This window comes from Vanacampus margaritifer, chromosome 16 (genome assembly GCF_051991255.1).
Source record: "Vanacampus margaritifer isolate UIUO_Vmar chromosome 16, RoL_Vmar_1.0, whole genome shotgun sequence".
NCBI classification, from domain to species: Eukaryota; Metazoa; Chordata; class Actinopteri; order Syngnathiformes; family Syngnathidae; genus Vanacampus; species Vanacampus margaritifer.
Genome location: NC_135447.1, coordinates 12349895 through 12377013, shown reverse-complemented (window position 1 = coordinate 12377013; position 27119 = coordinate 12349895). Strand labels below are relative to the sequence as shown.

At 41.4% G+C, this 27119-nt stretch overlaps 1 protein-coding gene across 1 annotated transcript; it reads right to left on the bottom strand.

The window, feature by feature from the left end:
• Positions 1 to 500: 500 nt before the first annotated feature.
• wwc1 (WW and C2 domain containing 1) lies at positions 501 to 26231 on the bottom strand. The gene is made up of 22 exons (XM_077546634.1): positions 25331 to 26231; positions 16350 to 16459; positions 16011 to 16214; positions 15621 to 15697; positions 14925 to 15004; positions 12985 to 13114; positions 12256 to 12402; positions 12107 to 12177; positions 11777 to 12022; positions 9792 to 9881; positions 8080 to 8750; positions 7825 to 7942; positions 7379 to 7549; positions 7072 to 7264; positions 6816 to 6950; positions 6640 to 6686; positions 5691 to 5877; positions 5438 to 5608; positions 5262 to 5354; positions 4166 to 4396; positions 3911 to 4029; positions 501 to 3397 (listed from the first exon to the last, which is right to left on the bottom strand). The coding sequence occupies exons 1-22, from the start codon at positions 25447 to 25449 to the stop codon at positions 3331 to 3333; spliced, it is 3477 nt and encodes a 1158-aa protein (XP_077402760.1). The 5' UTR covers positions 25450 to 26231; the 3' UTR covers positions 501 to 3330.
• Positions 26232 to 27119: the final 888 nt, after the last annotated feature.

Sequence of the window (27119 nt, the reverse complement as noted above, 5' to 3'; positions counted from 1 at the left end):
CAAAGCAGACTCGTATTTGTCGCTGCCTGCTGCACAAACGTAGTATTACACACCAGTGGATTACATACAGTTGATACATTTGTTAACATTATTACAAATAGCAAACATAGCTTACAAATCTATATTTAAATAAACTTACGTCAAAATACAGCAAACATTTTGTTGTTATATATACACTATACTGTACATTAAATAAATTACATTAGGCTCATAAGCAAAAAAATATATAATGACCAACAGTAGGTGGCAACTAAAAGGTGCTACACAAACATAATTACTAATAGTATTATTTATACACAATACTAAAATGGAACTGCTACATTTAATATGTTGAATGCGAAACTTCTTCATTACAGAAAAATGGACCTGAAATAGACATTTCATTAAAAATATGTTAAATTCAAGGTAATATTTTATATCTATATATCTAATAAATAAATAAAACGGTATTAAAATGAATAGTTCCATTGATAGAAAAGACAGGAACCAGACAACAAAAATAAAAGATATTGTTTTATTTGCTGTGAAACTACAAAACATATTGTGTGTTTTTTTTTTGTGTGCTGGTGAAATATTTACAACTCCGGTCGACAGTACAGTGTCTGAGAATTCAATTCACAGCTTTTTGGGACTCCTGACGAGAAAAAGGAAAAAAAGAAACGGGGGGGAAAGCACACCCAAATCACAAAGTGCAATAAATACATGCTGGTTGTTTCCTCCTCACACACATACACATGCACACGTCCTCACCCTCATCATCTGAACGCAAACAGATTAATGGGTGGGGTCTCTTAACTACATAAACACAAAAATGATCACTTGTGACATCAACAGCATGTTGTCTCTCTTGACATTCGTGTGTGGTAAAAACTACATTCCTTCATCCGCATGTAAAAAGAAACATTGAGATTCTCTTGACAAAGTGTTCACATTGAGGAAAAACAAACACACATTCCAGCTTTTGGATTTTTCAAAACAGAATATTTAACTCATTATTCTCTCTCATCACTTGTGAATTTGAAAAAAGTCGACACACCCTTGCTCAAAATGACAGTTTCTCAGTTCTTTTCAAATTTAGGTGGCTGTGTGCAAAATCATTCAAATTATATCAGTACTTCTGATCAACCATAAATAAAACAGATGATTTCTCGCATTACACTGTTCATAATTCCCTCCACCTTGACTAAGGACCCAGTTCCAGCAACAGCCCCTAAACATGCTTCATATTAGGTAAGGTGTGTTTTCAAATGATTTAGAATGTTGTTGTTGTTTTCTGTACAAAAACCTAGTATTTGAACACGGGTGTGTAGACTTTTTCTAAGCACTGTAGGATCTTCAACGGACTAAAAAACATAGACATATAGTGGACACAACATTATTTGCTAGTACATTGTGGGCGCTTCTTGATAAGAGACAAAATGGATGACAGCATTTTCACAAAGGTTGGGGAAGCCTAGTGGAAGGTGAACGTTTAGTGCTGATCCACATTAAGATTGTTTTAGTGCTTTTGAGATCGTGCTGGTACAAAAGGTGAATGGCCTCTCTCTCTCTCTCACACACACACACACACACACACACACACACACACACACACACACACACACACACACGCACACACACACACACACACACACACACACACACACACACACACACACACACACACACACACACACACACACACACACACAAATGTATACTGGTACAACAAAAGCCAATTAAAAAATAAATAAAAACAACACACACACATGGACACGTGGAATGACAGAGCGTGACTGGAATCATTGCAGAGAAGATGGAAGCCTCACATGTTGTTGTTTTTAAATCACAAAACATTTTTTTGCTGAATATGGTTGACCTCCAGTAAAATGTTAAAAAAAAAAAGTAGATATAACCGGATTTTGACCCTTCCCGAACGCCTGACTATCTTATGTCTTGCAATACTGTCCAACAAGATTATCCTTACGTCTGAGGTGTTTGTGTGTGTGTGCGCGTGTGCTTTGGAAGTTCCACCATCTCATGTCCAGCAGTTGCAAAATGCCAGGAAAATTCAAAGCTAGGAAATTTCCATGGGAATTTATCTGGGGGAAAAAAAGGGGAAAAAAACTGCCGGGTTTGGCTGAGTTACTAGTAGGAATCGCTTGATCTATTTTTTTATTATTATTTTTTGCTTTGTGTGCAAATTTGAGCAAGGTTTGTAAAGGCCGCCACTTAAAGGCAAGGAAATCAATCATTTCTGCACGTCTGCTTATGACAAATCAAAATGTTTCTATTTATGCTTGAATATGATACACTTCCATTAAATCAACCTCAATTCCCAGTTGAATTCCATAAAGTTTCCAATCTGGAATATTTAAAAAAAAATTAACTTTGCACAATTTTACTGGAAATGTTCTGCCCCTTTGCAACCCATCAATTAAGAGACACAAATTGTTAATGGTTCTGTTTTTTCTTTAAACATAAGAAAAGGTCCAGTTCGAGATCTGATGCTAAAACTGTAATTTTGTCCAGTTACAACAAGTTCAATCAAACAGCCAATCAGACTGAAGAGCAAGGTGCTGGTGTGCTCCCATTGACTGGTGCTTGCTGGTTTCAAAAATACAATCGAGATGTTTGCAGTCATTACAAAAAAAAAAAAATTACAAAAATTAAAGTTTCAAAAATCATTCCATGACAGTTTCGATTACAATCATACCGTTAAAGTGCCGACTAACTAATTTCCTACCTGAGTGTGAGAGAGTATTTGTTTTTGACTCATTCAAATAAGAATAATAATTTTAAAAAAACACAATTATGACCATCAGTGCTGTCGATAGAATATAAACAACCTGATAATTTTTTTTTAAGCATTCAAATATTTTCTCTTGCTGATGTATATGAAAGCAGTCAATATTGTGAGAGAAATGATCTACTTTCAAGAAAGGTGTGTTTGTGATGAGGTGCTGGCACTTGTAGTAATCACAACATAAGGATCTCTTCCAGTTCAAGTGGATTTGAAAACAAGATACATCATTTCAAAACATCTTTCATGTTGTATATTTATGATTTCAATCAACTTTTGTTGCTTCAGTACCGTTTGCTGATGTAAGATTCGATATTTGTGCTGGAATGATTTGAAAGGCGTGTTAGTAACAGAGACAAACAAAACAACACAAAAAAGAAAAGAAAAACTTGAGCAGTGTCATCACTACAGTTACAAAAGCTAACAATGCTGAGTGGTCACGGTCATGTTTGTTTTGCGTCTACGATATTGTAAAATTCTTCATACAACCGTTTTGACTTGACTTGCGCGAGGAGGTGCAGAGGAGGGTGACTCCTTTGAAATGTTGGCTAGACGTCGTCAGCCGGCAGGTCCGGGATGGTGGACTTGGCTCGTGTGAAGAACGCCATTTTTTCTCTAGAAAGACAGATGGAGCGATAAGATGAAGGCTGTCCAGGACATATTGCACTTTGGCATATTGTTTCACTAAATGCAGTGCAAGAATGTTTGTCTGTCATTCCGCAATTGTTTAGTTAATCTGAATCCAGATTTGATCCAAATTTGTAAAAGAATGTAAACACAACATAGAAAATCTCATTTAACATGTTCTTGTGAAAATCTTTTTCAAATATCATCAAATTAAGTGCGCTTGTACAGGATCTTATAAAGCAAACGCCTTTTTTTAATCTTTATGCAATTTTTAAGAATAAAAAAAAATAATAATAATACTTTAGTCATTGTAGTGCATTATTTACAGAATAAATGATTTAATTAATAAGTGTAATTCTAATAGCTATTACTGATGCAGTATTACATTTAAATTATTATTATTTTTAAACATACCCTAAAAACCATTACCGGTAAATATGTTTTGCCTTCTTCTTCAAGACAGGAAGTGAATGTCTATCAAACTAAATAAGTTCCTCTTACCTGAAGGTCTGCACCTCGGGGACTTCCTTACGGCTGCGGCCTCTGATCTTGTGGACGTCTTTCGCCGCCGCCCTCATCATCTTCTCCACGCGCTTCTCCTGCAGCTGCTCCTCATGAGTCTGCAGGACACAGCCACAAGTTTACCAGAGCTTATGAGGAAACTGTTTGAACATTTACTTCATTGGCTAGAAATCCATCTAACGGCCTTGAATGTTATATGGTAGTGGAAAAGGGGGACGTCGGTTGAACACTCACCTGTTTCTCGGCGTGCTTGAGGAGGAGGCGGAAGCGCTCGTCTTCTCGTACCCAGGCGGGCAGCTCGCCCCGGCCCTGCTGCCGCGCCGTTTCCAGCTGGGCCTTCAGCTCACGCAATACATGCAGCTCCTGAGCCAGGCGCGACTGCCGGGTGCGGGACACCTGCAGGTCCAGCTCCAGGTCCAAAGAGGTGCGCAGCAGGCCGTCTAGACCTTTCACCTGCACGGGAGGCTGGATGACACGAGACATTAGCTTGTTTGTGACTTTTTAATGTGGATGTTGTAACAGCTTTTATACGGCAAGGGACCATGGATGCTCCACATCCCGTAAAAAAGCAGGAGAACCATGTGATTTCTACCAGCCAATCAGAGAAAAGCAGATAATGGTAGTTTAACCCCTCGGCGTTATTGTGACCCGTTTTTGGCTTTTTGTTGGTTCTGACCAAGCCATTTCAAAATAAAATACTGCCCACGGGTTAAGAGTTATTTCTATATTTTATATATTATTTCTATATTCATTTCTTATATTATTTCATTTAATTTCTATAAAAGGTAAACGTGAAAAAAGAAATCTTGCTGTGTACTACAGTACATTTTCAAAATATATTAAAAGTGCTATACACATTTTTCATGACATTTATTTCTGTTAGTTGTCAAAAATATAACAATGTATATTTTATAACATTCTTGTCATATGCATGCATACATTGGGAGAAATCCAATTTAAATTTGTGAATTGATTTAAAACAAATTCAGATTTTGATCGAGGTTTTTAGAATGATGTAAATGAAACATTGTGAACACCAGTTAACATAAAATCTCATTCATTCAAGTTGTAATTATTTTTTCTGATGGATCTGATTACATTTTGCTCCCATTTTGATTCAATTACGGTGCTCCTCCACTCGCTGACATAAACATTAATTAAAAATAAATAAATAAATAAACGAATGTTACTGTGGTACAATAGTATTTATGGCGAACAGTGTATTTATTTTTTTACTAAGTTAAAAGTTGATAAAGTTGGTAAATTGACTGTGTTGTTATAGCGTGACTGATTTTAATTTTTATTTCAAATGTGATGTAGCGCATTGTACCTTCTTCAGGCGCATGCTGCGTCTCTCTGAGGCGTTTCGCACAAACGGAGACTTCTTGGAGAGCGTGGAGCTGTCGCTGTCACTGCGGTTGATCTGCAAGCAGGAAGACCAACGAGTTGTAGCCGAGCACTCGTCCCTGTTGCTGCTGTTAACGTCGGCGCTACCAGTTAGCTTACCCTGCAGATGTACTGGCTCTGCGGTCCCGGGGAGAAGGTCTTGGAGCGGATGATGGCGTTGCCCCGCATGAAGGCGTGCTGCTGGTGGAGGTCGGCGCGCCGTTCCTTGGGCCGGACCACCGAGTGGTGAGTTGATGACGGCAAGCTGTCCATACTCGTCTCCTTGTTCACCTTAGGCAAGCACAAATGTGATGAGATGGCAAAACTAAATGCTGTTCTTATGTATGGGGGTAAAATCCTTTCTTTTGTTTACCTTTTCTCTAATGGTGGCTAGAGGTTGCACTTTGGTATGACTCTCCACCTCCTCTTCTTCCTGCTCCTCCTCCTCTGCCTCCCATTGGCCACCGTCAGCGAAGAACAGGTCTCCTTCCTCCAGAGGCTCCGTCCCCACAGCGCAGAGCTCTTCCTCGTCGTCAAACACTTCCAGCAGGTCGCCGTGCCTAAGGATGTGGTGCGATCAGGGGATGTCGTTAATATTTGTCAACTGTGGGCATGTGAAGCCCTTTGAGACTCCTTTGTGATTGAGAGCTATATAAATAAACTTGATTTCACTTGACTTAAATTGACGAAGGTCACATGTACAGTTAGCCATCAGAAATGAGACAGGCCACAATTTAAACGTCTGTTCGATTGCTTTCCATTGCGATCATATACCCCGCCCCAAATGCTGCTGAGCCAATGGTGAGTCCCGCTTTTGTCACCATGACAACCGAAGAAATAGCCTCGGCCTTGAAACTACATTGGCCACTTCTTGCAGGTGCTGACCCTTGGGTGTGAGGGGATCATGGGAAAAGCAAGCTCCCAAAAATAAAATAAAAGCATTTTCACTCATGAAGACAGCACTTCATAAACCACATGGTGTGTATCTGGTGCATGGACACATCACCAAAAACAAAAATGTTCCTTAATACATGTCACAAGATGTTTTGGAAATTCAAGCAGCTTTATTTACGCTCACAAACAGGCCCGGCGGCATTCCGACCGCACGTTCCAGAGCATTTTGTCATACCACAAATATTCCCGACCCAGTGTCTCCTGCTCCTTTCACATCCGCGCTCACGAGTAAACAGGAAGAAGTGTTTACCGCAGAAATGCCCAACGTGGTGTCGACGTTTCACAAAAAGACAGCGTGTGGGTGTGGAAGTCGGTGTGTCACAAGGTCGACACAACAGGCTCTAAAGAAACTCAAAGAGGAAACTCACCATGCTTCCTCGTCGCCCGGAACTCTGTCACTGCTGGAAGCTTCGGTCTGAAACAAGTAACATCGATTTGAGCCCAACCTTTCCTTCACAAATAAAATCCTCTGCACTTCACTAACTTCCCAAGAACGATGAATCAATTTGTGTGCGGCCTACGCTAATCTTGCGTCAGGTCTTACCGTGTCCAAGCCAGCGGTTGAACCACTTTCCTTGTCGCTGACAATGGGCAGGAAAACATGACTCAGCAGGTTGTACCACTTGGTTCGTCTCTCCTCCGAACAGCTGACGTCGGCCAGGCTGATCTGAGCTCCCGCCTGTGGAGGGAGGGAAAAAAAGTTACTACTTTTCACACTGAATGTAAAACCAACAACATTTTCCATGGTGACTTTGGCTACCTCCCAGCGGCGGAGAACACAAAAGTTCTCCAAGACTCACCAGGCATTGTTCATGGCCCGACTTGTCGGCGTCGCACACGTCAACCCTCAGCGTCTTCTGCCGCAGTGCACTGTATGACAGTTGCACGCCGAAGACCTCGTTGAAGTCTACGACTTCCTGCGGTGGGTAGCCGCAGGTTCGGAACAGGCAGCGGGTCGTCTCCACGCAGGGCAGTACCGCCACGCGAACATGCCTGCGTGTGACATCATGCCTTAGCTTTTTCAAAGAGGATTTTGCCGTACAGCGTTACCCCGCTATATCACACTTCAACTTTCGCAGTTCATTAAAACTAGTGCTGAATGTTTACATTTTCTGGTCAGCCGGAAGACAGAGGGCGCTACAGTTGGACAGCCGCATGACGGAGACGGTGAAGCGCCGGTCTCGTGGCTCGTAGCGGAAGCCGAGCTGCACCTGAGCGCAGCCCAGAGGCAGCCGATCCTCGTCGGAGGCCAGGAGGAGGTCGGCAGCAACGCCTGGCCTGGAGGAAACGCAAACATCACTCAGAAATACTTGTTTTTAAAATTAAACCTCACCTACCAACTATTGGAACACATTTTAAAGAGAACATATGTGAAATTTACTTTTTATTGCTGGCATACATGCATGGGTGTCAAATTAAGTGTGAAATGAAGTGAGTAAATCTCATCTTGGTGGTAATCACTAGTATAGTGTTTTCAGCATGACAACAAACACGGTGGAAAAAATGCTGAATTTATCTCCTTGAAAGCTTTTGGGGCGGGTTGGTACTGGTACCTGCGCTCAGACGGTTCGTACACGCCACTGTCACCGGCAACAGACTCGTCAGACACGGCTGAGATCACGCCCATCTTCTTTGGCACCGGTGCGAGTGACGTCACTTGCAACTCTGGAGCTGAAAGCGGGAAAAAGGTGATTGACAGTTTGTGCAGGGAAAGTAAGCTTTTACAGGTGTTTTGCTTGTCCGCACTGTATTTTATTTGGTTTCTTTATGTTAGGGTAGGTCTGGAATGTATCATATGAACGTTTTACCTTTCACCTCCTCGACCAGCATGCCATTGTGTTTCTGCTTCTCCTCTAGCCCACCGGGGGCGCCGTGTTTCTCCTGCCGCTGCTCCTGGGAGTCCAGCCTGAGGTCCAGCTCTGCTAGTCTGCTCTGAAGCTCCAGATCTAGGCTCACCCCGCCAGGCCCTGCTTGGCCGGCGAAGGCCTCCCCGGACAGGAAGGTAGCGTCCGTGACAAGTGGCGAGCAAGGTGGCGAGAGCGAGGAAAGCGACGAACGTGGCGACAAAGAGCTCATGGAGTGAGGGGTCTCTGAGAGTCTGAGTGCTTGAATCCTGGATGGTCCCACCTCCCCTCCTGCAACTCCTCCCACACCTTTGTCAAAATCTCCAGCCAGCCCCGGTGTTTGGCTTACGGGCCTTTCAGTGTCCCTGCCGTCACTGCCCGTTACCACTTCGTGTTCGTGTATAGTGGTGATGGAGTTGGAGGGCCGGTAGCCCGCCTGGCCGCCCTCCTGCAGGAGGCTGTCCAGCTTGTTCTGGAAGTCCGGGTCGGCCAGCTCCGGCTGCTCCAGGTAGATGTCGGTGAAACTGAGGGAGGAGGTGGAGCCCAGGCTGGAGGTGGTGGCCAGCGAGCCGCGGCTCGACGTCAGCGAGCCTCGGCTGCTGCCGGACGAACATGACAGCGTGCTGGCGGACAGGCTGCGTGAGGCACACAAAAAAACCATTAAAGCATTAAACAGTCATTCAAAAGTTTAAAGAAACTTCACCTGTAAAGATTGTTGTGCATTTTAGGTTCTTCCTGAAATTTCTACCAAAAAGTGAGTATCTTATATATATATAAAAAAAAAAGTGTGAATGAGTGTGCAGATATTGTTTACTCGATCCCCCACTCAGTGGTATTTATCCCCCAACCCTACGCTTATTTAAAAAAAAAAAAAGTGTTGTTTAGCCTATATACTTAATATTACATGAATCCTCCATTCATGTAATATTAAGTATATAGGCTAAACAACACAAAAAAAGAAAAAAGAAAATGGAAAAAAAGATAAATAAAGGATGCCAGCAGAAGAACTTCTATGCCTTCAAAATATATACTTTTTAAGTACAACCACTTCCTACAGATGGCGCCACAGCAACAGTGCTGAACTGTTTGAAAATTTTAACTTCAAATTTCTACACTTTTCTTTAGCTAATTGGGCTTACCGGTTGTCTTGTGAAATAGAATGTATATTTGAATCATATGCTGACTGATGTCTTCATATTTGAATGCACGGTCGATGAGTGGTGAGCAAGTATGCAGTTAAATTTTGCTTCCATCCCTCCTGTGTGGAGTTTGGTTGCCTTCTCAGTACTTATGTGAGTTTTCTTGGGGTACTCTGGCTACTTCTGACAGAACATTACAAAAACATGCATATTAGGTTCAATGAAGAATCGAAATTGTCCATAGGTCTGTTGTGTTTTTTTTTTTTTATGCACCCTGCTATTAACCAGCTCACCCGTGACCGTAATGAAGACAAGTGGTACAGAGAGAGATGAATATTTAAATTTGAGAAAGATGTTTAGACTATATTTCCACTGGATGCCTGTCATAAAAATGTGGACATTTTATTGGGGCAAAATGGCACTTGAGAGACTTCTCTGCTCACTCTTTACCTTAACACTTCTGCTAGCTCTTCCGGGTATAGGTTAGAAAGTGTATTGTTTTTTTTCTTTCCATCACAGACCCTCTAGTGAACCAACCTTTTGAGCTGAGTATGTAACGACGTGGCCAGTCGAACCAATTCCTCCAGCTCCCTGACCAACTTGTTTCTCTTGCAGTGAAGTCGCAACCTTGGGGGAGAAAAAAAGTCACTTATTTAGTAAAAAATTCGGTCTCATTCAATTGGGTGATTTGAATTCATAGACAGAAGCCTGGAGAGGACTTAAAAACAGCAACAAAAGACGAGGTATTATTAGTGACTGCTTCAGAGTTCAAGTGATAGCGTTGTCATCTGATTGGGGTCTTTGTTAAGAGGAAAGGTGGCTATTGACAGCTGGTCACATGATCCAATGTTTTGAATGGAAACGAGCCAAAAGAAAGGAAGCCTTTGATCGGGTTACAGAGTAGCTCTGCATGGTCCGTGGCTATTGAACCTTCACTTTCTACTAATTCACTCATAGTACATGCTGTCGTGCCAACATCTGAAGTCGTTATACTGTATATGTCCTGACATTCACTGTGCCACTATTGTGATCCAAACGAAAGTATAGGCCCAAATGTTCATATCTTAAAAATGCAGTTGAGTTTTCATTCCTAAAATGTGAACATTTAATCAAATATTACGGTACTTATTTGACCCCAAATCACCCCCCCCCCCCCCAAAAAAAAAGAAGAAAAAAAGATATTACAGCACGCAATTGTCGAATCGATTCAATATGCGGCCGAATCGCTTTTTAAACATCAATTTTTTATGGAAATATTCAACAAAACGTCTTACTTAGGGTTAGGATTCACACATTAAGCATGGAAGAATGCTATATTAAGAATGCTATATTAATGGGACATTAAGCCTTAATATTTTATTTCAGTGCTGTTCAAACATGAAAAAGACTTTTGTTAAATGCAGTGGCTTGTACATGTACACAAGTTTAAGGATTGTTATTTTCTAAATTTGAGGGGTTTTTTTTTTTAAATCGCAAAAATCTATTTATAGATTTGTATCGGGATTAATTGGTATCGAATCGAATCGTGACCAATGAATCGTGATACGAATCGAATCGCCAGGTACTAGGCAATTCACACCCCTAATATATATCAAATTAAATTAATATTTAATTAAATGTTCACATTTTAGGGATGAAACCTCAACTGCATTTTTAAGATATGAACATTTGGGCCTATACTTTCATTTGGATCACAATAGTGGCACAATGAATGTTAGGAAATTTAAAAGAAGACAAATGTGTTTTATGTAGTTTATTATATGAACTGAACATAGAATGCAGCTCTTGTATTGAATCTCGCTGGATTGTGTGAGTGTACTTAATGTGTGTATTTGTGAACGTGAGCACCTGAGTGCGACCCACAAGAGGCACTTTTATGAACGTTTCGTGTTACGGCAACAGGAGACGGGGCACAAAGAGAGCTCGAGCTCAGGAAGGGTCCGACCTGAACAACAGGAGACCTGTTGAGAGTGTAAGGGGGAGGGATCGTCTGTAATTTGTGATAAGGATCGCAGAGGTTTGACGTCACTCTCAAAGGACAATTGAAGGTCATTTGTTTTTCATCACCTCCAAGTAACCTTCATCGTGACTGTTCTTGTGTTCTCCTTCTACTAGACGACAGCATCATCTCGTAAAGAAGTTTATCAAATTTACTATAGAGACACTCTGGAAAGTTTTTGTTGTATTCTTTGCAGAGCTAGTAGAATCACATTCACTGCATGTAGTGCCATTAAAGTTTACACAGTGCTCATAACTATAATTCTGCTTATTTCTCTGTGGGGTCGTAACTGTCGGGACTCATAGCGGGTTGCCTGGCAACTCTCTTCCTCGCAGGAGAAAGGACAGTTACACATTATATCTTTGCAATTACCAACAGCTGTATAAATTTTTAAAGTTATGATGGACGTGATTGTTTTAGAAATGATGACTATGTTTCCGAATGACTGTCTCGAGACAAATCTTAAAACCACCAGTGTAAACCACAAGTAAGAAATTGGGAACACACATAATGAGAGATTGACCTTTCAGTCAGAGCTTTGCTCTGGTTGTCCCTCGCGGCCTGCAGGTCTCTCTCCAGACGTTTCTTCTCCGTCTCCAGCTTCTGGGCGTCGTTGGGCTCCAGGCGCTGGCGCGGCCGCACGTACTGCAGCTCCTTCAGAAGCTCCTCTTTCTCGTTGATGAGGATGAGGCGGTCGCGCTCTGGGTCCAGCAGGCCTGGCCACGCCTCGCTGTCCAGCTTGGCGATCTGCACCTCGATGGAGGCAATCCTGGCGGGCGTCAGGGAGGTTAGGATGGGGGTCGCAGGTAGCAAAAATGGGCAGGTAGCAAAAATGGGCAAAACAATGCCTTACCTTCGTCTGGCCTCTTCATACTTTAGACTCAGACGAACTTTCTCCGCCAGTTTGTTGGAGTTGTTCACGAACTATACACACGCAGAAAGCAGCTTCATTGAAATTCTTTTCTGATTGCTTCAGTCGCTGGTTTTATGACTGGGACTCACCTCAGCGGGGATGTCGGTCTGGGATCCGGCGTCAGAGTAGAGTCGCGGGATGGACAGCTCCGAGTTGGCCAGCGAGGGACTGCTGCCCCACAGATCCTGCTGCGAGCCCGAGTCCAGTTGGAAAGCATCCTTCAGAACTGCCAATTTCTGTATGGAGAGAACAAATGGCAAGATGGAAAATATCTGTATAGTGCAACTATACGTTTACACTACTACACTAAGTTTTTCTACTCCGAGTTTGGAGTTCTCTTTTATTTCAACATTCAGTTATTATGTTAAAAATCGTTAAGCGTATAACCTGCTTAAGAAATGTCAAAAATAAGGGGAAAACTTCTATTACATTTGCACTGTTCCTTCAATTATTTGTGATTTTGCCAGTTACCATGATGTGTTTGAATACTACAAAAGCACCTAACACACGTTGGATTAGATTGAGCCGTCAGCTGCAAATGATCACAAAAGGGCGGCGGGAAAGGTGGAGAGTGAGGACAAGTGTCTACAACTAATGAGCTCATTCATACATTGACGAGTGAACCATACAGGGGGATGATGAATTTCCACACGTAGTTGCTCCATTCCGAATCGTTTACCCATTCCTACTCCCTAATGACTAGACAGGAATTATTTTATGTGAACTACATAATACAAAATATAAAAAACCCTATATGGTGATGAAAGCAGGGAAATGAGCGAATGATTCCGAACACAGGCCGAGTTATACATTCGCACCTGCATGAGTTCTTGTTTCTCCTTCTCGCCGGTGCTGATGGCGTCACGGATGGAGCGCACCTCACTGAGAATGGCCTGCGCCTCCTGCAGCTTGAAGCCATACGGGCTGTTGGACACCTTCTGGTCGATCCTGCAGGGGAGGAAGGATCATTTTGTTCATGGCAGGTCATTTGTCTATCACTGTATAAATCTGTTTGAGCATTTATTCCATATACTGTGCTGTGCACTGTAAACGTTAAGATGGATATCAACTTCAAGGATATTGGGGGGAAAAATAATGGTCTTTCCATTATGGATTAACTTGATATCAAGGATATCAAAAGCGTTTTGAGTATTTATCATCCAATTTAAGGGCATACAAGTAGGCCAAAAGTGTGACTAGACAAGAAAATAACATTACTAGTAACTTAGACACTCATTACTCTAGCGTGCTGAATCGTCTTACTAGTAAGCACAAAAAGCCTACCAGTCCTTTTCAATTGGATATCAATAAGTGCTCAAACGGCTCGCCATATTTCCCTCTGCATATTTATTATTATCTATAAAGAGATGGCACGTTAAGCGACGCTGCAGCAAACAGCCACCGGGGGCGGCGGAGCGTGTATGGTAATGAAGTCATGCATGTCAGGACAACAGGTCCTTCCACATTCTTCAGGGAGGGAAGAGGCGGAGGTAGCGAGAGAAAGAGAGAGAGCGACATACACGGAGAATGAGGAAGCGAAAGGTGGGGAGCGAAGACTATTATCCTCTATTAAGTGCTTCTCAAACACGGCAGAGCGGGAACTGTGTCATGTGGCAAATAAAAGTGCTTTAGGGTAACATTTATAATAAGTTGCACTTCGTTGTTTATTGAACATATAGTATTGGAGAAAATTTCTTGTTGGGTCTGGAATCAGACTATCCCCGTGATCAATGGGAGTTTACTGTACAAATAATCAATTAAATGATAAAATGTTTATGTTATATAAATTGTTTGCAGTATTTAATAGTCTAAATAAAGAAATGCATTTTAATTAATTAACCAATATTGGGGACAAAATGGGAAAGTTAACGGAACCAATATTACAGGAGTCTTAATGCAAATACTCGGTAGGTGAGCTTAAAGAATGTTTGTAAAATTGCATTGGACTGGTCTCATATTAGGTCATCATGCTATATTGATTGCTGTACATTTCAGAAGAATTTCTATGAGGCTTTATTTCAACAAACAAAGTTTCCCATGCATTCCCGCCAGGCCCGAAAAATTTCAAAACGCGGCAAGTATTTAGCAAAATCTTATCAGGAAGCGGGCGGCCACATTCCAGCTCTAAGCCTATTTTGTATTTGCGCAAGTGGCGATAGGTCGCCGAGTGCCGCCTGATGACTGTAACAGGAGAGAGAAGGTGGTGGTGGTGGGGGGGGGGGGGGGGTCACGCAGGAATGTTGTTCAACCGCTCGGCTACTCATTAATCCTCCTGTGACACTCTCACTTGCATGAGCTAGAGAGCGAGAGAGACACACATTTTTGTCCCCTTTCAGCTCCGACTGACAGCTGATTTGCTGGAGAAAGAAGAAGTGGCTTTCAAAAACATACACAAAATAAAAGAATTAAACATTAGGGGCAGTCTGGGATTAAAACAAAAGGAAGAATGAATCCCTTCCAGCGCCACCGGCTTGACTGATGGCTGCTGAACCTAGCGTTTGTTGTCCACTTACTCTCCTCAGCTGGTGTTTTGATGAGGTGTCCGTGTTTAATGGCGGTGTGGAATGTGCGATAAATGCTGAGGCAATAACTGCAGCGATAAGGAGACGTTTACTGCTTACTAGAATGATGATGTTTGTACAAATGTCGAATTCCAATGTGTTACACAGGGAAGGGAATCTGCACTTTAGCTATGCTTAAACACGTGACATGAAGAGAAATGCGCTTGCATTTAAGACACCCAAAAGAGATGACTTACTCTTTGAGGGTCTCGAAGCCTTGTTCTTTGTACTGCAACTCCTGCTTCATGCAGGCCAGGTCTCGCTTAAGCTTGTTGACCTGAGAAAGACACATCAATTTGAGGACAGAATTATTATTATTTTTAAAGCTTTTATTGTCATTGTAAGGTGCAGATACAACAAAGATGGATGTTGCTGCTAAATGAATGTAGAGGAAATGCTGTTGTATGTGTTGCTGCGCTGTGTTGTTTAAGTAGCATTTTATTTTATTTTTTTACAATTACCGCATTGTCGAAACAAATTTCCATTAGCCTGTCCTTAGTGTTTTGCAAGTTAGTATTAAGCTGTAGACAATTACTAAATGAAATTAAACGGTTCACCGAACTTTTTTTTTTTGGTCTAATTTACAGTAAACTTAAAATTGAATGTCTATTGTATGATCAATAATCAACTGACAATCACTGTGTGTGTTCATTAAACATTATTTGTATTGACTACAGTGAATGGATATTTTGGGGCGTAGAACGCAACCCAAACCATGAGGCAAGCAACCTTGTCCAATTTTATAATTACAGGAAATTGCACGAGGTGATGAATCAAGCTTGTGGTTACTAGTAATACTTTTGGTACAGGTTATGTGCTACATGTGAGATCGTGGATCACAGGCGTGTATCGTGTGACAGTAATGTGAATGTTTGCGTGACATTCTCTCTTACCCGACTTTTGGCTGTGGCTATTTCTGCTTTGAGGATATCTGGGTCGTACTTGCTGGAGGTGGATGTTCTGGAATTCACTGGAAAGGAGAATGTCAGAAAAACATTTCAATAACAGCTTCATAGTTTGACAAAAAGCCAAATTTTTCTTATTAATATTCAACAGACGCATAACAGCATTTGTTATGTAATAGGGAACATGTTTACAACATGTGACTCAATTATTCCATTACCACTGGAAACTGTGAAATCCATAGTGCGTTGGTATTGGTCTGACAATGACTGAGGAGGACGGGTATCCGGCCGCACGCCGTGGATACAAGATAACTTTCTATCCAAATTTTAATTTCCAGCTGATTCTGCTCGGCCAATGAGATACGACGTGACACTCACAGCTGGTCTGCGATGTGGACTTGTCTCGCCAAGTGTTGTTGAGCTGGAGAAACTCTTGCTGCGCGAGACGGAGCCTCTGCTCCTTCACCTGGTAGATCTCCTTCTGGGCGCTGAGGGCGTCTCGGGCCACGGCCAGGTACTCCCGCAGCATGGCCTCTTGCTCCCGCTGCCACTGGGCTCGCGGGTCCTCCAGCTGGGTGCTCTCTGGGAGGAACCAAATGAGATCAGATCAGCGATCAGCACACTAAAAGATTAAGTGTATTTGTTCTTCAAAGTTTAATACAAGTGAACTGTACAAATATATTGTTAAAAGACATACAATTTTTTGTAGAAACTCACTAGTGTTGTGGTCGACATAGTATGCACCGACCACAGGGTCGAACACCTCCTCCCAACCGACTGGAAGCTCATCTCCAATGCAGTCGGCGAACGTCAGAGGCTTCGTCTGCCTGTGGCGAAGAAAAAAACAACTGTATTTTAGTGATGCTGTACCTTATATAGACGTGAGCTAAAGTGCCAATTACCTAAAAACACCACTAGACAGCCTCTTATCATTATAAGAGAAAAAAACAGGACAAAAAGGACCCAAAAAATGTTTTGTGAGCTTCCAGTGAACTTTGACAGGCCACACATGCTTATCAGTTCATTGTGAAGTCCAAGTAGATGTTGATTTGTGAAGTAATGAAATCATTTCTGAGGCCCAAGGATTCTGGTTCAATGACTATCAAGAGAGTCCACTAATCCAGTAAATTTTAAAAGTTTGCCACATTTTGAAGATGCTTAATTCTGACCTTAAGGTACCTCCTGCCATGTGTTTTTTTCTCTTTAAGCTACCACAATGCTTATCCTAATGATGTCAAAATCAGAATTGTGTTTTGAATTTAGCGTGTGTTTATTTTCCTCAACTCTTTACACAAGTGACTCTGAACGGGTTTTTAAACCCGACTGCAATCATCTCCTACATTGCGATGTCTGAAAGAGCTTCCATGAGGCGCTGTTGGGGAGAGGACAAGGAGGTAGGGTGGGAGGGAGGTGGTTGACCAGTCTGGAGTTTCACAGTCCTCTATTCACCTCCAAGAGGGGGAAGATAAAAAATAAAAAAAAAGCAGAGGGTGGGCGGTGGGGGGCCCTCCTGCCGACCACAATAGGAGGAAACCGACCCGCGGCATTCCTCAAGCAGCACTAACGCATCGCCTGGAGGTTTCTAGGGCAACCGTCGGCCTTCCAGCCAGTCACCGCCGTCGTGAGGGGCGGGGGTACTCAATGATGCTACCATTTTTTTGGGCCCTCTCTTTCTCAAAACTGTTTTTATGAGTTTCAAACTGAATTCCTTCCAGGGCCGAGGCATAAAAACTCTCCTCATTTTTGCAACTGAAAAATCTAATTCTTGTGTAATACTTGAGTAGAGTGCAAATGGCTCATTTGTACAGCTGAATTAATTAAATGGAAAATCAAACAATTTTTTTTTTTACAGCAATTCAATCTTACATTGAGATCTTCCTCTTAAAAGTTTGATGATGTACAGTACGGCTACATTTGAATAAATAAGATACTGTTTGTAACTTGTAGCTGACTGCTCAAATTTGGGTATAAAAAGGGTGACAGATTTGACATTGAGTTCAAAATGATGAAATGTTGACATGTCATTGATGATAATAATAATAATAATAATAGATTGAATTTGGAATGCACTTTACATTTATAAAATAAATCTCAAAGTGCACATTACACGCAACAATAAAAGCACAAAAGTCAAGACTAAAAATCCAAAATGAAAATAGAAATCAACCAGAAACCAGGAAAAGCGTCTTCTTTTTTTAAAGGGAAGATTTTAAAAAAAATTCCCCCATTGAAATGGAAAGAGTACACATTAAAGACGTTCATGATCTTCAATGATGGTCTCTTCTTTTTGTTTGTTCCACCATTTGTAGGGTAACTATAAGCCATCGCTTGGTAGAAGTTTTGCTTTGTGGTGCGAGCAAAAATTTTAGGTACACGCAAGCTTCATATACACCACAGAAACAAGGATAGCGACAGTCGCCAATGATCTCTGCAGTTATTTTGAAACAATTGAAGATGTTTAAGAGAGGACTGGCTGATTCCAAAGTAAGGGCATAACAGAAATCCAGCAGATGTGATGAGGGAAAAACTGTTTCAAAGTGCTACTATGTCAGAAAAAATAAAAATTGTGTAATGAGCTGGATCAAAGAGTAAATAATTGTGGCAAATGTGTTGTGTTTTAACAAACACGGCCAATAAAGATGATTGACTCTGCTTCTGATCTTATATCAAATTCCATGTGAGGGTGTTTCTATTTACTCTACTATGACATGACGCAGAAGTGAATTGTGCCAGCAAAGAGCAAAATATTTGAATTTTGTCACTTGAAGCATGCAGTATAAATCCAACCTAAGAGACAAGTGCCACAAAAACAAACACTGAGCCTCGCTGTGGATAGAAAGTGAACTGGGTCCTTTTCACTGATGAATAATAGAAAAAGGGGCCAGGGTAAGACTGCCTCAGCTTGGCTCTAAATTTAGCTTCCGGACAGAGTGACACAGAGGCTGCTGCCAACGGCTGGTTGGCTGGCCGCATCCCCCATTATTTGATCCCCCCTCTCTATACTCTCGCCCACAAATCTTGTCCTCTAATGGTGGGAGCTGAGGGCCGCTGACCCAAACTTGTGGCTCTCCGTTTTCCTGCGTGTGAAGGGCCAGCTGGTTATGGCGGCCCGGCTTCCATTTCACTGTCAGTCGCTCAATAGCCACTTGAAGTCCTTCTCGTGTGCTCCACGGCTTCACAGCACCAACATACCAAATCAGTTTCAATCATATGGTTTAGTTTGTCCGCAAAGTGCATGTAGACAGATTGTACAACTTCAGGATATATCTACACTTCATTCCTAAATTAATTAGCCAGTCCCACAATAACCATGTTAACAACGTCTGAATTTCCACATTGCCTATTTTTTAATCCACTCCTCACATGTTGAAATGTAAACGTTCTGCCTAACTTACAAGCAGTTTACTGATGTTCTCCTGTGTTTTCAATTGACACGTCACACACCTTTAACTATTGTAAGGCAAGCAAAAACACAAGCCGAAGCTCTCCGACATGTTTTAATAAGATTGTGCCCATAATAAGTTTTTTTGAGGCATTTTTCCAGTCACATCACATGATAGCTTGGCTTGTGTTAAACGCAAGAGGAAAGCACTAAACATATTCCAAAATGAGTTTGCAAAATACCCACTCGTGAGTTCCAAGGCAAACAACTATGCGGCCGGGCCTTGGCGCGCTAACGCAAAGTGACAAAGCGCACGGCGGAGTGTAAAGGCGCCGAGGCCTGGCCGCATAGCTGAATGCTGAGTCAAGCGGCGGCAGCAAGGGAGAAATGTTCATTCGCCGTCACGTTCGAATCCCTCGTGTCGAGGTCCAACATCCAAACACAAACTACTTTCTGTCACGGCTGAGCGTCAGTCCAGATAAAAACGGGAATATCAGCAGGAGATCTGTGAGCGGCGACCGTGCCTTATCTGGCTGAAAACATTCCTGTGGACTGACGACACGCGTTTGGTGCGTCACCGAAGGCTGGAGGGATGATATTGCACACTGAAGAATTTATTAAAGGCCAAACAGTCTGCCCACACTCACTTGAGTGGTTTTCATCAAACAAGCTGAACTCTCTTTATTCAGTGCTACCAAAAGAAGTAACCAAAAATAAGCTTGAAAGACAAAATGAAAAAAAGGGTGACATAACAGCAGAAGCCACTGTGAAAGTTATTTTACTGAACAACAGTGGTTCCTCACTTTTCGCTGGTACTAAGGGTTTGTCAAAGTTATTGACGAGTATTGAAGTGCCAGTAAACCACCATAAGGTGACATTATTGTTCTGCAAATGCCTTCCATTTCCCACTTCATTAGGGGTCTGGAAAGGCGTCAGTAGATTTATTTTCCATTTTCTTTCATTCTACAGTTGTTAGCTTCTCTTTATTCATTTAAGTGCATTTAAGGTATCCTAGGAGGCGGAGTATATTTCTGGAGCTCAAACTAGCGCCAATATAGTCGCTGACTATTTTCCAACAACAGCGGATGATTACTGGTGCAACATGTCCGTCCAGTTAGATAGCGGAAACAATGCTAGCAATCTGAAATATGTTGCTTACCGCTTCCAAGCATTCGTGTCGCACATACCTCTGCTAGCATATGTGACTTGGCTAGTTTCGAGCTACCTCATTGACACTGTTGTTAGATTCCTGTACAGTAAACGCTAATGTAATGTGATAGTGTGAACTGTGGTTTGTGTCAGATGCATGTTCCAAATTGTAGATGACTACCGGTATTTTAAATTTTCAATATAGATATTTTAATGCTCAAGCTGTTGGCGCTTATTGCATTGGATGCTCCATCCTGATTGTCCTGTTGTGATCCAACAGTCATCTCAGTGAAGGGCGAAACAAATAGAGGACAGGAGCAACCACACCTAACTGTCATTATCGACGTGTTCAAAGGGACATTACAGAATTTTTTTTTTTTTGTATGTTTGGCCATGTGTCAGATTGCCTATAATGTGAGCGAAAATAAAATCCACGCTTTTACTGTCTTTACGGACGCTTGGCATCTTTTTTCACAGAATGGGCTGCCGTTGCACATGGCGGCCAGTCGTCTAGTCATAATCTCCTGCCGACATGTTAGCATAAACCGCAATCGGCATTGGCCCCGTAATAGAGGGGGCACGTGAGTAGTGACAGACCACCACATCTTAAAAACGTCTTCCCACTGAGAGTATACAACTAACCAGTAACCAACTGTGATGATTTCAAATGCTCTCAAATACAACAATCATTAAAAAGCTAAACGTTTTATCAAGAATATGCTTGCTACGATGCTCAGAGTCTTAAAAGTGTTTTTGAAAGCTGTTGCAAGCATAAATTCTTATTCTGTTGGTTACGTATTTGACAGGGATGAGTCTACGCCTGTGGTGCCTGTAGCAGTCTGTGGGGCCTCACACTGAACTTTGAACCCCGTGCACCTTGGCAGGCAGTGAAAGGGATTTGGGATGAATCGTACGCTTGGCCGGCGAGTGCTGCTCGGCCCTTCACGCCGTGTGTTTCAGGAATGTGAGTGTATGTGTGTTTGGAGGACGCTTTCCTGTCAGTGGTACTTTCACTAAACACACTGACTAAGGCTACGTTCACACTGCAGGTCTCAATGCTCAATTCTGATTTTTGGGTGAAATCAGATTTTTTTTTTTAGTAAGCGTTCACAGTGATTTGCATGTGCAGAAGAAGATACGACACTCCCAACGCTGTGTTTGCGGAAAGTAAATACGTATGGTCCAGTGTGTCAGGACCACGGACTTTTAAAAGTCCGTCGTCGGGGCTCATATTTTTACCATCTCATATCAACAGAGGAGTGATGCAGGAGGTAGAAATAATATTTTGTGAAAATGAAGCAAGCCTGTTCGAGCGCCTCATCTCGCAGAGACCTCTCCTTTTTTTTCCTCCCTAACGATGAAGTCACATCATTGCCGCGCGTAATAAATGAGCCGTCTGCGTGGCTAAATTACTAATATCACCACCACAAATGTCATCTTTATACTTTGTGTTTAAAGTGGGATTACATTTAAGTCAAATATAAAGTCACAACTGTTGCACGAAACAACTTTGCTGATTCACATAGTCTCCCGAGCCGTACAGACCTCGCGGATGCGTCAAGGATAAATCAAGCTTAATGCCCCCGTCTGAACGGAGCGCATATTGGACTTTTGATGACGTCGAGATTGGATATATGCGACCTGGCCATTCAGACTGCGGTTGCATTGCAAAAATTTGAATATGTATTCGATCTAGGCCCACATATAAAAGTGACCCAGGTCGGATATGAAAAAAATCGGAATTGAGCCGTTCAGACTGACATAAAAAAAAAAGTCAGATACAAGTCGCAGTTGGGCAAAAAAATCAGATATGGGTCGCATTTGCCTGCAGTGTGAACGTAACCTAATATCGTCACTCTTCCTGAACTTGAGTGAAAAAACAGGCAGCTATATCATAACGATATCACTAATGTTTAAGTGCCTTAAAGGTGCATTGAGGACTTTTAAAATGTTAATGTAAAAGATTTTTCTACATCATCCAAGCTCCAACAATGCCCAGATGAGTACAAAGAGCCCTGACTTTAACTGTGACTCCGCCTATCAGCTTGTTTCTTGGGAAATGGGAGGGGTGGAGTGGTGGAGGGTGACATCATGCTCATTCCCACAGACATTTAGTGTTCGCGTACAATACAATTGGGACGAAAACTGAAAAAGAAAAACAGGAGACTGGCTTCAAGTACAGCCCACCACGCTCCAGCTCAGACTCCAAGAAAAAAGAAAAAAAAAGAAGAGTTTATGCAAGCGCACATACTGCACAGGCACAGTGCACGAGCTTGACACAGAGGCTGCAGTTACATTTTAGGCCAGAGGTGGCAGTCACAAGTAAGAAAAGTGTTAAATGTCATATGTAATGTATTTTTTCCATTAATTTATCTCAAAACAATTTGTTAATCTGTTTATTGTAATTCAAATTCTCAATTGTATATATGCTGTACATTTACCATTTAATTCAATTTGTTAAGTGGTTAATTAATCTTAAATAATACGATTAAAAAAAAATATGTCTCGCTTATATGACTTGACTTTTCCCTTTCGGCAAAAAAAATGGTCAATTAAAATTGATAGATTTTATTTATTTCTTTAATATTATAAAATAAATATTTTACATACATTTTACTTGCTTTTAAATGGTTGGTTAACTATAATCCAATTAATTAGCAATATACAGTAATAAATTTAACTGACATTTTCTTATTAGTAGAATGAAAATAGTTGTCAATTTAGCTGTCTTCTTTTTTAACCATTACCTCATCTATGAATGACCTGGTCCATTGGTCGGTTTTAAAAATCTAAGTTTGCCAAGCCCTGACCTTTCACGACTCATTTAAGCGTGAGCCGTGTGGACGTTTCAATAAGCAGTCACTTTAGTTTTTAGGATGCCATCAATGTCAACCATGCGAGCTGAGGATGAAAGGGAAGTAAGAATTTTTATTTATTTTTTCTAAGAGCAGCTTGAGGGGCACTGTCATGACGCAACATCTGGACTCATGTTAGTCGCCGCAGCTGAGGGAAATAAAATTTAAAAAGCAAAGCAAAACAAGCCTAAGCCTCTTAGATTCCAGACATGAGGAATGAAAGGGATTTGGTGTCAAAGTCTGAGTGGTCTTAAGTAAGCGATAAAGGTGAAGCCCAGAGGGTGGGGGTCCTCATCGCCATTCGTTGTTTTTGTACGTATAAAGCCGCGCATGCTAAGCCTATTACCAGCGTGGATTTCTATGAGAAGGTAACAAGTAGCAGGATGTACTTGGCAGAAAAGAGAAGATAACTGTAAATTCTAAAGCGTATGTCACTTCCTAATAGACATAAAACGCCGACAGGGGTTTACGTCGGAACGCAGTAGTCAAGTCAGGATAAGAAATATATGTTTGGAAAAACATCTCGGTTGGGTAAAAAGTGGTATCTGTGTCCTTTTACATTTGTTTTCTCAACAAGTGAAAAAAATAATAATCTAAATGTTATTGTTGCGCTATTTTTTTTTGCAGGTTTCTTTTTGTTGGGGGAGTTTTTTCAAGGCCATATCACCCAGCCCTAAAATCCGTAAGATTCTTCAAAGTATGCAGGTCAAAATGGCGTATGTAATGCAAACATAAAAGTGTTGCTTTGTCTAAACAATGTCGTTTGAAAAATGAAGTGTTTCTCATCTTGCTCAAGATATCTGGACTTTACTCTTTTCTAGCTTCTTCTTAAATTCATCACTCATATCATCCATCATACACTTGGTGCATTACTTTTGCTGCTTCTTGTGTTTTAAGAGTTTTTCACTGCCAGTGGGCGGAAAATATTTTAATGGGCGAGCTGTTGGTGCTGTTTACATTGGATGCGCCATCCTGATTGTCCTGTTGTGACGTAACAGTCATCACGGTTAGGGACGAAACAAATAGGAGACAGCAGCAACCACACCTAACTGTCATTATCGAAGTGCTCAAGGGGAACATTACAGAATTATTTTTTTAACTGCAAGTATATGGTCGGCCATGTGTCAAATCGACAATATTAATTGAAATGTGTAAATAGACGCCTCAGCGATGAAGTGCTGCCTCCGCAAGCAAAAATAAAATCCACACTTTTACTGTCTTTACGGACGCTCGCCATCTTTCTTCACAGAATGGGCTGCCATTGCACATGTGGTGGCCAATCGTCTAGTCGTAATCTCCTGCCGACATGGTAACATAAACCTTAAGTGGCGTTAGCGTAAGTGAGCAGTGACGGAACAGGACCGCTTAAAACATCTTCCCATCAAGAGGTTTACCAATAAACCTTGATGAAATTTTAAATGCCCTCAAATGACTCTTGATTTTTGACACATTTCAACAAGATTTCTCAACCCACTATCGTTAAAATGGCAAGCTCACTGAGGAACATGTGGAAATTATTTTTCACATTCCCAGAATTCCACATTTCCCACAAAAATATAACTTTTCAATTGTTGAGGTTGTTTTACAATTGCCCTATTCCTCAATTGATTCAATCATTCTAACTTCAACTTTTTCTTAAATAAAAATAAATCCTAATTTTGGAAGAGTACCATGTTTTCTTTTTACAACATTCTTGAGACGATATATTTAAAACAAGTAAATTCACATCAATTCCAGTTCAAATATTTCAAACCTAGTTTTTGTTTAAGAAATCCTTGTGAAAATTCACCAATTCATAGAAAAAGTAAAAAATTCACTTCAAATTCAGCATTTCCTAAAGGGTTCAAATCAATATTCCCTTCAAATGTTATTGCTTTGTTACGAATTCCATTTTTTTTCTCTTGAGAAAATGACAGATTCTGTGTTCTTTTTCAATTGACAATTTAAATTATTCTAATGAATATATTTTTCCAAAAGGAAATTCCCCTACAATTCACATTTTCTAAATCGATTCAAATAATTCATCAATTTTTCAAAACGCTTATTTGATCATAAAACTGTTCTTCATTTTCAATTCATCCTTGAGGAGTCACACGAAAACCGTACACATATTACTTTCTGTTTTTGTTTGCGGCAATGCCTTATTGCCTGCCTTGCTACTGATGTTTCTTAGTCTTCCAAAGTAAAGGATAGAGGGCCAAAATGGACCAATTTTTAATGGGATTATCATGGAATTATGATCCAATTGTTTGCTCCTTTCTTGATCCATGCCAGCTCGGCATGCGTTGTTCCTTTCTCTTTTCTTTTTTTACCTGTCTCTGGGATCGATCCAGCTGGTGCTATGGTGGATGTGGTCGATGTAGTAGACTTTGCCGTCAAAGTCTCGGGCTTTCTCCCAACCGTCGGGTAGTGGCAACTCCGTCCTCGGCATGTCAGGCGAGTCTCCATGTAATGAACTGCCCGCGACTACTCAAAATCTCGACGAGGGGAAACCATCGCTTTTCTCGGTCATTATCGTCGTCATCACCGGTAGTGTTGGTGCTGGTTGTTGTTATTCCCGAGCTGTCGCTTGGCTGCGAATATCCATAATATTAATACTGTAGTAATCCAAGCAAGCAAACAAACATGAAAACAAGGCTGTTAAAAGTGACGTAGGAGGTAAAACGGTTCCATCAGACTGCACTTGATGTCTCCTCCAATGTCGCCATCTTTTATCTCCCCAAAAAGTTGAGGGCAACTTCGGACGCCAAATTGCCGCGTTGTGCTCCCCTCCGCGACCAAAAGCCGCTAATGGGGGAGGTTAGCCGTCAACGTCTAGAAACCACACGGCAAAATCCCAAACACGACGGTTTGATTGTACAGTCGTGAAATATGGATTTAAAAAGACTCTGCTTGACGACACCGGGCTGCCTCATCGCCTTCTTGGCCACGGGCCACCACCATGTTCCAGCGAGAACCAAGGAGGAACCGATGCTAGCCCGCCTGACAACCAAACGCTGCGGCAGAGGGGGAAAATAAGTCCGAGGGGGGGAAATAAATCCGAGGGGAGGAAGAGGAGACGCCGACCGCTAAGTAAAATACTAATTTGGCGAATTAAAGGACGTCTTCCACAGCTGAAGACGTGAAAGGATGCGAAGATGATGGTGGATAAAGTGTTCGTCCAGTTCCCGGTGACTTCGATCGCTTCTAGTCATCCGGGCTACGTCAAGTCAAACCAGATATCTCTCGTTGCCACTTCCTGCTTGCGGTTCCGGTTTCAAAGTAAAATATATTTTATAAAATGGCGTCAGAGGTTTTAGCATAAACTCGAAAATGTTGTCAAGTGCGTCGTCGATTTGTTGGTCCATTATCCCCCTCTTGTGGCTAATTGAGGGACTGACACAGATAGCTAGCTAGCTAGCTAGCTAGCTGGATAGATAGATAGATGGATGGATGGATGGATGGATGGATGGATGGATGGATGGATGGATAGATAGATAGATAGATAGATAGATAGATAGATAGATAGATAGATAGATAGATAGATAGATAAGTTTAAAAGAGTACATTTTTACATTTTTACTTGGGTGGGTGGCCTTGGTGGTGGGAGGCAAGTTGGACGGGAGGAGTGTCTCAGTCCTGTTACTACGTCTCCTCTAGCCTCACGATCCACAAGTGAGTGATGGCGAACTAAAGTTACATGCCTTATATCCTGTCGTGACATGTTTTTTTTCTTTTCTTTTTAAATGTATTTTTTATACATTTTCTTGAAAGCTTCTTGGGTGGTGGCCAATTTACTTGGGTGGCCCAGTGGGGAACACTGTATATATATAATATATAGAGTAATCCATACATTTTAAAAAATATATCTAAATGATATAATTTATAAACAGTACCTATAAATATACATGTATTGCATTTGTAATTTTCAAACTACATTTTTTTTAAGTATAGGAAAATTCATCTTATTTATTACTTTATGATTTATTTTATATTTATTTTTTTTTTTTTTTTGGGGGGGGGGGCATTTGCCGTTATTTAATAATGCACAAAATATGGATCGATGCTATTTTATGTGTTTACTGTCCATCATAAAATGGCATTAAAAAAACTTGTGGAGAT

What these genes read in the sequence shown, in the direction of transcription:
- wwc1 (XM_077546634.1), bottom strand. Translation starts at nt 25,449, where the DNA reads ATGCCGAGGACGGAGTTGCCACTACCCGACGGTTGGGAGAAAGCCCGA. An exon ending in GTCCACATCGCAGACCAGCT is followed by an intron (nt 15,698 to 16,010) that starts GTGAGTGTCACG and finishes TCTCCTTTCCAG; the next exon opens with TGAATTCCAGAACATCCACC. An exon ending in GCAGCATGCGCCTGAAGAAG is followed by an intron (nt 4,397 to 5,261) that starts GTACAATGCGCT and finishes CGTGTCATCCAG; the next exon opens with CCTCCCGTGCAGGTGAAAGG.